We start from the raw sequence: 13993 nt of genomic DNA, 5'->3' as shown, positions 1-13993 counted from the left end.
TTTTTTTTTTTCAAGCTAACCATTCTCCATCCATGCCTTCAAACTCTCCAATATCCATGCTGCATCCAACAACAAACATAAATTTAATCAGCAAAAATTAATATTTACTTCCAAATATAAAAAATTAAAAATTAAAAATTGATGGGCCTGACTAAGCCCAACTGTGCGGCCTGTTGAAGAAGAAAGCCCATTTGACCCAGTTTCCCCACATGGGTCAAACTTCACAACTTTGACTCTGAAGTTTGGGACAGAGAGCCTATTTCCACACAACAAGGTTGAATGGACTTGCGTAAAATCTATTATAAATATTAAATATTAAATTATTTTTTATAATTATTTCAAAAAATCATACTTATAATATAATTTAAATGCGAAATTATAGGGAAAAAAATCAAAATTAAACGCTAAACTCATTAAATTATTACTAAATTTGGATGGATAATTGCGGGCATAGGAAAAAAAAAAAGAAAAAAAAAACTCAACAATAATATTTTATTGTGAAAAAATAAATAATTTTAATAAGACTATTAAAAGATAATGTATTCAAACAGTTTCAAACAATTTGATGAAAAAATAAATAATCCAAATCTTCAAAATGAATGTAACAGTGGAAAACAGAGAAGATGATGATGGATATGATGAACAGAGAAGAACTTATGAAATAAACAAATAATTTTCAAATAAAAAATAGAGTGTTGTTGTAATGATTCTTACCAAGGTAAAGCAGAGGAAGGATGATCGTCGTGATCATTTGAGCAATAATCATTCAACAATTGTTCTTGAAAACAAGTCTCGTTTCCATTGTTCATCCAATCTGGAAACTCGAGAATCTGATCGAACTCATCTCCAAATCCGAATCCGATTCCTTCTTCTTCTTTTTTTCCGATCTTCATGAATCTCAACCACCACGCTGATTTCACCAAATTCATTTTATCACTCCATTCCATCTCGTGCTTATCTCCTATCGATCTGATCTCCGCCATCTCCTCCTCCCCTACCGCCACGTGCAGCCCTCCGCCGCTACCACCGCCACTCGTATTCGACTCCGATGTCCAATTCGGTGCTTCCTGGTCCGTCTCAATTGAAAGACTGGGAGAAGACGAAGACGACGAACCCGAACCAGAACCTGATCCCGAAACCGAAACGCTATTTCCGTTTGAGAACAGATTCATCTCCAAATTGTTGAAATCCTGCAAGTTGAGATTCAGCCCTAGAGTTTGTTCTGGTAATACAATGCTCATCATATTATCCCCTTCCATGGATTGCGAATTCAGAGACCAAATCGGGAACGAACAATTCATCGACGGATCATAATTACTCAAATTCTTCAAATTATAATAATTATTACTATTAGTATTGAAATTAGTTTGCGAATCATAAACTCTATTTCTGTCAATACTCGAGGATTTGAGGATTTTCCTCGGCCTGATCTTCGCTTCATGAGATCTAGCAGGGGAAGGATCGAGCGGCGTCTGTGGCTGAAGTTCCTGCTCGGCCTTCTTCATAGCCGCCCGGTGATACTTAAGTGCAGTAACAATCTCTCTTCTAGCCTCCGCCATGTTCAACAACCGCTCTTGATACGGCCGACTGGTATGAAGCCGTCGTCGAACTTGCTTTTTGTGAGGTTTGGGGATTTGTTCGGCCATTTTAGAAGGATTGATGGATTCTTTGGTTTTCAAATGCTTGACGAGGGAGCGGATGGAAGCGCCGGAGACGGGAGGTTGTGGATTAGGGTTGGGAGATTCCATTAGATGAAGGAGAAGAGAAGGAGAATCATGGAGAGACGGGAAGTGCAGAAATGTAGCAGAGGATTTGATGGTCTCGGGCAGGGAGGGAGGGAGAGGCTCGTGGGTGATATAAATAGCTAGCCTGGGAAGTAGGGGTAGTCTAGGGTTTTACTTTATTTTAATTTAAGGGAGAAAATTGAATTAATTAAATAAAATAAATAAAAAGGAATAAGAATATTATTTTGGAGTTTTTCCTTTTTTGGAAATTTACTTTTGTTTTTCTATTTTCTTACCTGTAATTAACAACTGCGAACTGGAAGGACGGGTTTCGTGTGGACTCACATCAGTATATATATATATATATATATATATATTTATTTATTTATTTATTTATTTAATTTTCTTTTTTCCTAAATTAAATAAAAATAACATTGAATTTTTATTTTATTTTAAAAATTCCAATAATACCGAATTTAACAAAAATCTCAAAAATACCCTTAGATTAAATAACTTTTTTTATTTTATATTTCTTTAATAATTAGAATCTCGTCAAATTCAAATATCAAATATTCATAAATCACAGCGCATTACTAACATATGTTACGGATGTTAAATATTCTTAATTTTTATAATATAATCTTAAAAGCAAGGTAGGGTAGGTTTGGATTGTAACACTATTTTGGGTTGGTCGGGTTGATCGGGTTGACCAAACTAAAAATTGTCAAACTGGGAACCGACTCAAAATTTTTGTTTTCTAAAAGTTCAACCTAATCCAAACAAAAAAAAAATCTGACTCGCTCTAACCTTTATAATTTAGGCTGGATGGTCTGAGTTGGTCAAATTTCCGTGGACACCCCTACTTTTAAGAGCAATTTGGCTAAACGATAGTGTTCTTTATTGAGAAGAGTGGTTTGAGCCACACAACCGTTCAGTTGGGTTGTTGCACTTAGGGGGACAAACCAGAGAATATCGGTTGCAGTAGTGGTTGATATAAAGAAATATGCACCGTAGAGGTTTTGAATCTCCTTAAAGAGAGTGAGATACGTGCACATCAAACTAATTGCTTAGGTGTTCGTTTTTTAATATTGACTCAGATTTTATCCATTATTTATATTTCTCCCACGATAATATAAGTGATGCTCGGAGAATTTTTATTAAGTTCGGTTCCTTGCTCTCCATGATAATAATGAAAATAGTTCTCGAGTTGAATTGAGGAGAAAGAGTTAGAACTTCTATAGGAACCCAAGTTTTATTATTGATCGGACTGTTACTATATGGTCATGAACGTATTCAAACTAACTCAATAAAAAAATAAACATATTGTAGAATCTTTAATAATTTTGGGTTTGTTCAGTTCAACTCAATCTAATTTCAGTGAAACTCGTGAACTAGCTCAATCTATAAAATTTTCATTTATTTAAGCTCAGTTCGACCCAAATAAGTTCATTAGATTGTTTCTTAATCTAATGCATACCCACATGTCAACCTAATTGTTTACGGGATTGTTTCTCAATCTATAGAGCTGCCAATCAACCGAACCGCTAAACAAGGATCATTTAGCAAAGTACATAATGATAACAAGGGTGCGATGGTATCGTATACAAGAGAAAAGCAGAACTTGGTACATGTATGATTGAAGAACTAAGTTCTTCGTATAAGAGCAATGACACTTCGACTGTATTCAAAGATCGAGTGAACACGTAATTGCAGGAATCTTTCATTTAGAGTCCAGTAAACACATAGGTCAACGACATTACACCCTCGATTCAACGAGTTCAAATACTCATTTTGTAACGACCAACATCCACCGCTAGCAGATATTGTCCTCTTTGGACTTTCCCTTTCGGGCTTCCCCTCAAGGCTTTAAAACGCGTCAGCTGGGGGAAGGTTTCCACACCCTTATAAATGGTGGTTTGTTTTCAAACTTGACAATATCATACCGTTTGCTTTGAGCTTCCCCCAAAAGGCCTCATGCCAAATAGAACAATATCTACTACCAGTGGATCTGGGCCGTTACAAATGGTATCAGAGCCAGACACCAGACGATGTGCTAGCCTTCTCACTATTCCCCGAAGGGGGGTAGACACGAGGCAGTGTGCTAGTAATGACGCTGGCCCCAAAGGGGGAGGATTTGGGGGCGGTCCCACATCGATTGGAGGAAGGAAAGAGTGTCAACGAGGACACTAGACCCCCGAAAGGGGTTTGAATTGTGATGTCCCACATTGGTTGGGGAGGAGAACAAACCATCATTTATAAGGGTGTGGAAACCTTCTCGTTGCAGACGCGTTTTAAAGCCTTGAGGGAAAGCCCGAAAAAGAACAATATCGGCTATTACACATCCATATCATAAATTTGAAGAACCCGACACTTCCGATCTTATAATCACTCTAATAATTTCTTTTTTATACATTCAACGATACAAAACTATCAGTTCATACATCTACATCGAACAAAACGGGACCCATAAGGAATACATCATCTACATCACATCCCTTTATTATTATTATTATTATTATTATTATTATTATTTATATATAAAATAAAATAAAAAATAAAAAATAAAATGAAATGATTGGAGTGTGTATATTTGAAACAGTGAACTTGGCCCCCTCTTCACGACACATCTCCCCCATACCTATTTCTCTCTCTCTTTTTCCATTGCCTTTTGCATTCGTGTGCCACAATCTTTTTTATTTATTTATTTATTTATTTATTTATTTATCATGAGAGTAATTTTAACGATGAAATTCCCACGTCGGCTAATTTACTCAATGATCATGCTTCATAATCAAATAATACTCTCTCCATTGGTACAAGGCCTTTTGGGGAGCTCAAAGTAAAGCCATGAGATCTTATACTCAAAGTGAACAATATCATACTATTATAAAATGGGTCGAGATTTTAAACGGTTACACCATACATACATACATTACTATGAGTATGTAGTGAGAGTAAAATGGTCCCAAAAATTAAAGACAATTATTGGTGGGGTTTGGGTTTGTCATGATTTTGATGCGCACAACCGGCTACCGGCAATTGGGGACTCAGGTTAACCTCTTAGTCTCCAGTATATTTCAGGGTCCAATTGGAGTCTGCCACAGCATGGCTTCTATGCCTTTTTCCTACTCATTTTTTATTTTATTAAATTATATTTTTCAACTGAGGTTAATATTTTGTTTCAAAAATACACTTTATACTATTTTAAAATATATATATATATACGGTTTAAAAAATATAAATAAAATTTGAAAGACAGTAACACTTTTATGAATAAATTAATGAAAATAGTTTATTGACACTTTATAAATTATCTTATTTTGGAAAGTTGATATTATTGGTAAAATTATTCTTTTAGTTTTTTAAAAAGATTTAGGAGTATTAATTAAAATTTTAATAATAAAAAACTCAACTGTATTTTTATTAATTTTAGTCTCCTCAATTATTGAGAGAGTCCCACGTTCGTTAGGGAAGAATTATGGTTATGGATTTATAAGTGAGGAATACTATCTCCATTGATAAGGCCTTCTGGGAAGCCCAAATCAAAGTTATGAGAGTGTATACTCAAACTGTACAAGATTTATTAACATAATTAACCCGAACTACCCAACCCAAATCTTAGAAGTCAAGTTGCATTATGTTTTCCTTTTCGGTTTCTGTTGGGTTAAATTTTTTTAAAATTATGTGTAATGGGTATGAGTGATGTATTGTAATTTGTGAATGTTTATTGTTCGACATTTTTGTAAGATTTTAATTATTAATATAATTAAAAGAATTACAATAAATTTGGAGGGGTAGTGTTTTAGAAAAGAGGGAGGGGGATGAAGACGACCAAGAATTCGACATGTCGGATAAAAAAAAACAGTAAAAAAAACTAAAATAATCCAAAACAGGAATCAACACAAAATGTGAAGAAGGAGAATTATATAAATCACCGACCGTTCGTTGGTTGTCGTTTTGGGCAAACACAAATCAAAATCAGACATAGACCAAATTGTTTCAACAATATGTTTATATTTTTATTATCAATATTAACGATTTAGTGTATTTTGTTGACATTTTTATTATATTTTATCTAAAAATTCATATTATTTTCAAATTAATAAACGTATAAAAATATTGTTACAATTTTTAAATTTTTTTTATATTTTTTTTTATTAGTTCTAGTTTTTATTGGACTATTCAAAGGTTGATTTTACCTCTTAATTTTATTTGAACGTTGAATTTTAAAATATTACAATTTTAACCTTAAAATTTCAAATTTTAATTTTTATTTCATCTCTAAATTTTTAAATATTTATGACGATGAAAATATTGACATTTATAAATATTTAAAACTTTCGTAAAAAAAAAAAAAATATTACCCCTCAAATTAATTTAATTATTTTAAATTAATAAAAAAGTAACATTTGACGAAAGTTTATCTAATCAACATGTATCGTCGCCAGCCTCACGATTTTCAAACACTAGGGAGAGATTTCCACACCCTTATAAAAAAAGATTCGTTCTCATCTCCAACAGGTATCGGTTCAATCTCACATCTAATAGATATTATCCGTTTTAGTCCATTACGTATCGTTCTTACGAAATAATTAAAGGACTAAATGTAAATAAAGTGAAAGTTGAGGGGGCAAGGAGTAAATATAAAATAAAAATAAAAATAAAAAATCTCTCTCATGTGTTAAGAGATAATAGGAAGAGCCAAAGGCAACCTCCAAATGGAACCAATCAGAGCTCCCCCAGCTGCGGCGTTGCCTTTTCTCTTAAGAAATATTATTTTATTCATAAATTAATTCAATTGGATATTCCTTTCTTTTCCACCAATCATTTTTTTTTCCTTTTTTTTTTCTTTTTTCTGTAAGTTTAAAACTACTTTTAATTTTTTTTAATTCAAAAATACTTTTATCCTCAATTTTTAATTATTAAAGGAAATTAAATATTTGTGCATTTTTAATTATTGCATTCTCTTTTCAACAATCACGGGTCAAGCAAGTGGGCCGTTGGATTCTTAGGCAATTGTCACGTCAGATAATAATTTTCCAAATAATTAAATAAGAAATTATCTAAAAAAATTTAACAATAAATTTACTATTTAAATTTATATAAATTGATTGAGATACCGTAAAATCCAACTTAGACTTTAATAGAATTATAAATATATTAATGATAAAAAATTATAAAAATAAAAAGTAATAATTTTACTGCTGGTAATTAATTTTTAAACTATTTGTATTTAATAACTCAACTACTTGGACACGACATCAATTTTGGGTGTTTTGATATTGTGAAAGTTCAAATATGTCCTAATTTTTTTTTTTTTTAATTATTATTATACATTTAATTTATTAGCAAAATAATAAAAATAAATTTTAAAAAATGGTTTAAAATTTACTTGAATTTTTGTTTTTCATAATTTTTAATTTTCATTGAATTATATTTTTAAATTTGGGAAATAAAAATGTGACAATTTTAAATATAATTTAATTAAAAATTGTTCTATTATTGAAGAATAAATTAAAAATCACCGCAAGGTTTTGGATTTAATTTATTAAAAATTTATGAATTTTGATAAAATTATTCAGTTGAAATTAATGAATTTAGAAAAGTTTTTATTTATTTATTATTATTATTAATAATATAAAAAAAAAAGTAAAGAAAAATTATGGTGGTGGGGGTGGTTCGGTGGGATGGAGGATGAGAGTAAATTCAAGGGTTAGTTATCCTGAACTTTGAAAGCCAGGGGGCGGGGCGGTGGGACCGCTGACGGACCTGAACGTGAGGGGTCCTAATCATAGGGGCAATTTGGGGACTTTAGTTCTTTTTTTTTTTTTTTTNTCAGGCTCAAGATCGGATATATGTTTCTTTTGCATTTTTTTTTTCATTTTAATTCCGGAGGCTATTTGCCACGTGGAGTGAACTTTACGGGTCCATTGAAGTGGCGGACTCCACGTGGCCTGCCAGAGATACCGACAAGATATCGCCACATACGTTTCATTGGGCCCCACCTGCAACCTCCCCGCCGAAATCCAAAAGCCTGCCCCTGCCCCTGCCCGCTTCCCCCATCCATTCTCTCTCCTTCCCCCTTCTATTACTATTCTTTTCCTCTCTTTTTTAAATGCCTTTTTTCATTATTAACTTTAATTTCATTCATTTTTAAATATCTTTTTTTATTTTTATTATTCATTTTTCTACCTCGGTACCAACACATGTCTTTTCAGTATGTCTCTGTTATGCATTCTAAATTCCCGAACACAATCACGTTCTCTATTTTTAGCTTCTAACAGTGAATATTATCTCCCCACAAACCAATATAAATTCTCTCGATATGCTTCTTGTGACAACAAAGGATTGTTTCACGTTAAACACACTTAATTATACTTAAGCTACTGAAAAAAAAAAAAAAACGTATCGGCATAGCTAGCGGCATAGGAGCCCACTCAGCATCAGGGAGAGTCGAGACCATGCAAAAGGCAACGACCCTCTCCCTATCAGTTGGAAACGTGAAGATACCTCCGACTATCACCTTCAATGCCTATTTTGGGAGAATTCGAAATTCTCGAATTTCTGACCTAGCAATCCCTGTCCTTCTCCTGAGTTTCCAAAAAGAAAGAACGTGAGACGGTACATGGGTATAAGTAGTAATTTCAGTTCTTTTGAACCTTTATCAGCCATTCTACCCATAAGATCACTCTCACTCGGATATAATCTCAGTTCATTCATGTACTTCTTATTTACCTGAACGTCACACCCCAACTTAACTTTTCACCTCCACGAACGGTAAATTTTCCATAAACGAATGAAAAATCTCGTTACATTTTAAAAGATCGATGATTAGATGCATTCACTCGTAAAAGCATTTAAGGTGAAAAATCGAGAGGTCACTTTCAGTTATCAGTGGGCGGGCGGGCGGGCGTGGANGTTTAAACTAATAATGACATTTAGCCAACTTGAGCCTATCTTAATTTGGAAATACACTAATAATTTCTTTTAACGGTTATAAATTAAAATCATTGACGTATTTAGTGTAGGGTCGATGTGTATGAAACTGATACCACACACGAACCAAAGTGGCACTTACTCGACGGGCTTAGTGATTAAGAAAGTTGTATGAGCTTGGTGGGTTCGGTGTATATGAAAGTGGTGTGCGGGCGGGCGGGCGTGGATGCCTCCAAAAGCTCCCAACTTGAAGGCCATTCCTCTGTTTCTAGAAAATGATTCACAAAATGGCATTTATAAGATAACAAACTTCCAACTCTCCTTCCAATAGTCACCAATCACATTATTCAACCAAANTCTCCTTCCAATAGTCACCAATCACATTATTCAACCAAAATTCATAGGTCACATTAATAATTACATTAATTTTTTTAAAATAAATACCAATATTCCACGTCATTTTCTTTTTTAAAAATTGCTTTATTTAATAAAATATAATAATATTTATATTGTCAATTACTTTATTTAATAAAATAATTTTCTCATATTAAATTATTAAATAAAACCACAATAACTAACCATAAATAGAGTGAAATTATAAAGCAAGTATCCCACTTGTAATATATTGTCATCACCATTACATTTAATTTGTTTAGAATGTATTTTTGTTCCAAATTCATAGTAACAACATAAATATATAAAATATAATATTTATAATTCTGAGTCGTACAGAACAAACAGGTTGAGTTGGATTGGATTAAAAAATCTTTTAAACCGACTCGAAAGTTCGAGTTGGTTGAGTTAGTAACTTGAGCAACTTGAATAGTATTCACAACCCGATAACTGGGTTGGGTTGTCAGGTATTTTTTTAAAATTATTTTAAAAATATATTCGATATATGTTGCATTAATAATTAAAATATCTTAAAGTATAATGTATCAAACATTCATGAGTCACAACGCATCATTAACATTGGTTACTAACGTCAAATATTTTTAATTTTCATTGTAATCTTAAAAGTATGATAAAGTNAAAAAAAAAAAAAAAAAAAAAAAAAAAAAAAAAAAAAAAAAAAAAAAAAAAAAAAAAAAAAAAAAAAGTCAATCCTGAATTGACCCAATATCCAACCACCTTGGTCAACCTTAAAGCGTAGTTTTTATGGGCCGAAAAGTACTTATTTCGAATGGCCCAATTAGTTTTATGGGCTGACAGCCCAATTTCTATAACTTGAAAGCTTGATTTTTTATTTATATTTTTGTGACTTGAAAAACATTTTCTCAAATTAATTTAATGATAATTAAGTTTTTTTATTTATTTTGTTTCAACTAATAATGATATTTAGCTAATTTGGAAATACACTAATAATTTATTTTAATGGTTATAAATTAAAATCATTGACGTATTTGGTGTAGGGTCGATGTGTATGAAACTAATACCACACACGAACCAAAGTGACACTTACTCAACGGGCTTAGTGATTAAGAAGGTTGTATGAGCTTGGTGGGTTCGGTGTGTACGAAAGTGGTGCATATAAAACTATGTGTATGAAATTGGTACACATCCCAAATGAAAGAAAGAGCTCGAGCCTAAAGACTATAGTTTTAGATTCTACTAGGACTAAATGTCATGATTCATGTTGCATGTGATTTCATTTTCTGAACATAGTGTAAAAGGAGGAAGCTACCAGACAATCTTTCTTTAGCTCTATTTAGGTCGTCGGTTCTCAAACTTTAGCTTTTTTGAGCTTATCTTTCTCATAAGGTTCGTTCTCAAAGTTCTAAGTTTTCTTGGTTAGACGTTCTACTAGTCCCTTTCATTATCAGTAGCAACAACAACCTATATTTCATAGGTTCTTAATGTATGGCCCTGATGTCGGTTTCAATCCATAGTTCTCATCACTCTATTTTTTTGACATTGTTCTTAGATTCTCCTGTAGGGTTTGGTTGACGTCTCTCTAATAGGCCCCATAACATAAATATCGCAAATGTGGTTGCGATCGTCAATCTAGTCAACACTCATCTACCTATGTGGTCCCTTGCTCCAACGTGAATAAGATTATGATTAAGAATGGTTGGAGACACAATAAACCGCACCCACAAGAGGCTCATAAAATTCTAATACTAGCCAGTTCTAAAATGCAATTTGGACCCTCGACAATCAAGTCGAGTTCATGATTAGGGGTTAGTGTGATTAGGGGTTAGTTCTAAAATGCTATTTGGACCCTCGACAATCAAGTCGAGTTCATGATTAGGGGTCGTGTGCTTAGTGTGCTTCGTGGGTCAGGTTGGGTTCGGGTTCAGTGTGCTTAAGGTCGGTTTGACCCAACCCGAACAAAAAATATATATATAAAATTTAGGGTTATATTNAAAAAAAAAAAAAAAAAAAAAAAAAAAAAAAAAAAAAAAAAAAAAAAAAAAAAAAAACAACAAAAAAAGAATAATTAATTTTTTTTATATAATAAACAAATTAAGAAAATAGAAAGGGGCATTATTGGACGGAACCTAAATAATTTAATATACAGATAATAAATAAATCATCGCCTTTTTTTTATTCTAATCCTCGTCTTCCCCACTAACTCAAGCGAACTCGCTGGCGCGGAAATGTCCGACGCTCTTTCAGCCCTCCGCCTCCCATGGAAGGTGAAGATGATGTTGACTGCCATTGCCGTCGGCACCGACATCTGCTGTCGTTCAGATGTCTCGGTTAATCGATTTCTCGCTAACCTCATGGATTTCAAGTCTCCTCCACTGAAGAAACCGAAGAATGGCGTCAAAAGCTTCGATGTCACTGTCGATGCTTCTCGAAACCTCTGGTTCCGTCTCTACGCTCCGACCTCTGAATCAACGTCCGAATCGCTACCGTTGATTGTCTATTTCCACGGCGGCGGATTCGTGTATATGGCTCCTGATTCCAAACTTCTCGACGATTTCTGCCAGTCGCTTGCTCGAGAAATCCATGCCGTAGTCATCTCTGTGAACTACCGCCTCGCTCCGGAGCATCGCTGTCCTTGCCAGTACGAAGATGGCTTCGATGTTCTGAAATTCATCGACGGTGACGGTTCTTCGTTTGAGGGATTACCGGCGAACGTAGATCTGAAACGGTGCTTCGTTGCAGGCGACAGCGCTGGTGGAAACATCGCTCATCACATGATTTTGAAATCTGGAGATCACGAATTTCGCGAGTTGGAGATCATCGGCCTCATCGCGATCCAACCGTTCTTCGGCGGAGAAGAGCGAACGGAATCGGATATCAGACTGATAAAAGCTCCATTGTCGACGATTGACCGCACGGACTGGTACTGGAAGGCTTTTTTACCGGAAGGATTTGACAGAGACCACCCGTCGGTGAACATTTTCGGTCCAAAATCAGTGGATATATCGAAGGTGAGGTTTCCAGCGATTAAAGTGTTGGTTGGAGGATTAGATCCATTAATCGATTGGCAAAAGAGATACTACGAAGGATTGAAGAAATCAGGTAAGGAAGCTTACTTAACTGAATATCCAAATGCGTTTCACAGCTTTTACGGTTTTCCAGAGTTACCAGAATGGTCCGAGTTCATCAAGGACGTCGCGGATTTCATAGCAGCGCAGTGCTCGAAGAAAAGCAGTTGAAAGAATCAGAATCACAGATTGATCGTGAGGAAAGGCAAGATTAACAGGTTTTGTGCGTTTGATTTGATTCCTTTTGTTTATGATTGATGTGGAAATCCTGTGTTGTAATCATTCACACTACTGTACTGCATTGCTACGAAAATCATGGTTTGATAATGGTGAAGCAGAATTTAATAGTGTTTGTTTCGTCGAATTTGTTTAGAAGGATGAACACTGGAGCCATTACCAGCAACTCAGTTCCAATCCTACTTGAATTACTCCCCTCCAGTCCCCTCACTTTCTTGCTTCTTTTCTCCCTGAATCACTCTCAATTTTGGGGTATATATCTATTTTATATCTTTAATTTTAATAAATAAGACCAATTAATAAAACTAATCCAAAATTAAAAAAATTAGAAAATACTCCCAATAAAATTAAAAACTATTTTAGTAATTTAGATTTATTAGTGTCTTCTAGTTTATATATATATTTGGTTGGAAATTTTATTGTGAACCAGAGACCGTTAGAGCTCATAAATGCGGTGTTAGAGCTCATAAATGCGGTACACGTGTTGTGGGCTTACTTGTTGTTCTTAGTTCGTTCTGAAGTCTTACTCTTACTGATTTGTTTTTGGTTCGTTTAGTATCTTATTCATACTAGGAATTTATTTCTAATAGGTTTTCCTAGGCTATCCCTTAGTTTACACGGTTCACTTAAGCTCAACTTAGGGTAAAAGGAGGAAGCTATCAAATTCTCTTTCTTTGGCATATTTGGGTCGTTGGTTTTCAAGGGTTCAGCTCTTTTGAGCTTATCTTTCTCATAGGGTTCATTCTTAAAGTTCTAAGATATCTTGGTGAGACGTTCTACTAGTCTTTTTCATTATCATCATCATCCTTATCATATGTTCTCGATGTTCGACTTTAATGTCAGTTTCAACTCATAGTTCTCATTATTTCATTACGGAAATTGTTTTAAGTTCTCTATTAGAGTTTAGTAGACATCTTCCTAGTTGGACTCATAACATAAACATCACAAAGGAGGTTACGACCCCCAATCTAGCCATCGCTCATCTATCTATGTGGCCCTCTCATCTGAATGAGATTATGACTAAGGAATAGTTGGAGACACCCTAATCGCACCTACAAGGCGCATGTAAAATTCTCATACCGTTTATGCATTTTCAAGGCTCAACCCTAGTTTTACGAACTCATCAAAAAACTAATAGTCAGTTCTAAAATGTTATTCAGACCCTCAACAATCAAATCGTAATCATCATATGCATGCATGTAGGTATCCCGATGAGTTCGTAAAACTATTTTTAATTTCTCAAATTTTAAGTTATAGGCAAATTTTTATTGAATTATAAGTTTCTCGTACCGTTCAGGATACTTTTAATTTTTATAAAGATGTACCGTGAATATATAATGAAAACTTTTTTTTTTTTTTACGTCTCATAGACCAATCTCCATTTAATTTTAAGGGTATTAATGGTAAAAAAATTAATTTTTTTTCTACAAATTTAAACATATTATTATTATTTTAAATTTTTATACGTACTCTTGAAATGTGAAATGTGGTATTAACGGCTCTATTCATATACACCATAAAATTATTTTTGAAGTTTAAAAAAAATGTATTTTTAAAGGGTATTTTATTTATTTATTTAAAAATATTATTATTAAGGATATAAGTTATTAAGACAAAACTAATGTGTTAGAATATTTTTAAATTTGAAGTTTAAAA

The 13993-nt window shown here is 33.6% G+C and overlaps 2 protein-coding genes across 4 annotated transcripts; one reads left to right on the top strand and one right to left on the bottom strand.

The window, feature by feature from the left end:
• Positions 1-10: 10 nt before the first annotated feature.
• Positions 11-1827, bottom strand: LOC111805545. The gene is made up of 2 exons (XM_023690655.1): positions 715-1827; positions 11-59 (listed from the first exon to the last, which is right to left on the bottom strand). The coding sequence occupies exons 1-2, from the start codon at positions 1746-1748 to the stop codon at positions 11-13; spliced, it is 1083 nt and encodes a 360-aa protein (XP_023546423.1). The 5' UTR covers positions 1749-1827.
• Positions 1828-11185: 9358 nt separating this feature from the next.
• Positions 11186-12467, top strand: LOC111806156 (probable carboxylesterase 18). 3 transcript variants are annotated; one of them, XM_023691528.1, is made up of 2 exons: positions 11186-12043; positions 12178-12467. In XM_023691528.1, exons 1-2 carry the CDS (start codon positions 11261-11263, stop codon positions 12313-12315), a joined length of 921 nt encoding a protein of 306 aa, XP_023547296.1. In that variant the 5' UTR covers positions 11186-11260; the 3' UTR covers positions 12316-12467. The 3 variants fall into 3 exon arrangements, with proteins under 3 accessions (XP_023547296.1, XP_023547295.1, XP_023547293.1); XM_023691527.1 differs by having other exon boundaries at positions 11186-12134; XM_023691525.1 differs by having other exon boundaries at positions 11187-12467.
• Positions 12468-13993: the final 1526 nt, after the last annotated feature.

Source organism: Cucurbita pepo, chromosome LG11 (genome assembly GCF_002806865.2).
Source record: "Cucurbita pepo subsp. pepo cultivar mu-cu-16 chromosome LG11, ASM280686v2, whole genome shotgun sequence".
In the NCBI taxonomy this organism is placed as follows: Eukaryota; Viridiplantae; Streptophyta; class Magnoliopsida; order Cucurbitales; family Cucurbitaceae; genus Cucurbita; species Cucurbita pepo.
This window is presented reverse-complemented; position numbering and strand designations above follow the sequence as displayed.

Coding starts and splice junctions, on each gene's coding strand:
- LOC111805545 (XM_023690655.1), bottom strand. CDS start 1,748: ATGGAATCTCCCAACCCTAATCCACAACCTCCCGTCTCCGGCGCTTCC. Junction 60..714: donor CCTTCCTCTGCTTTACCTTG/GTAAGAATCATT, acceptor TGTTGGATGCAG/CATGGATATTGGAGAGTTTG.
- LOC111806156 (XM_023691525.1), top strand. CDS start 11,261: ATGTCCGACGCTCTTTCAGCCCTCCGCCTCCCATGGAAGGTGAAGATG.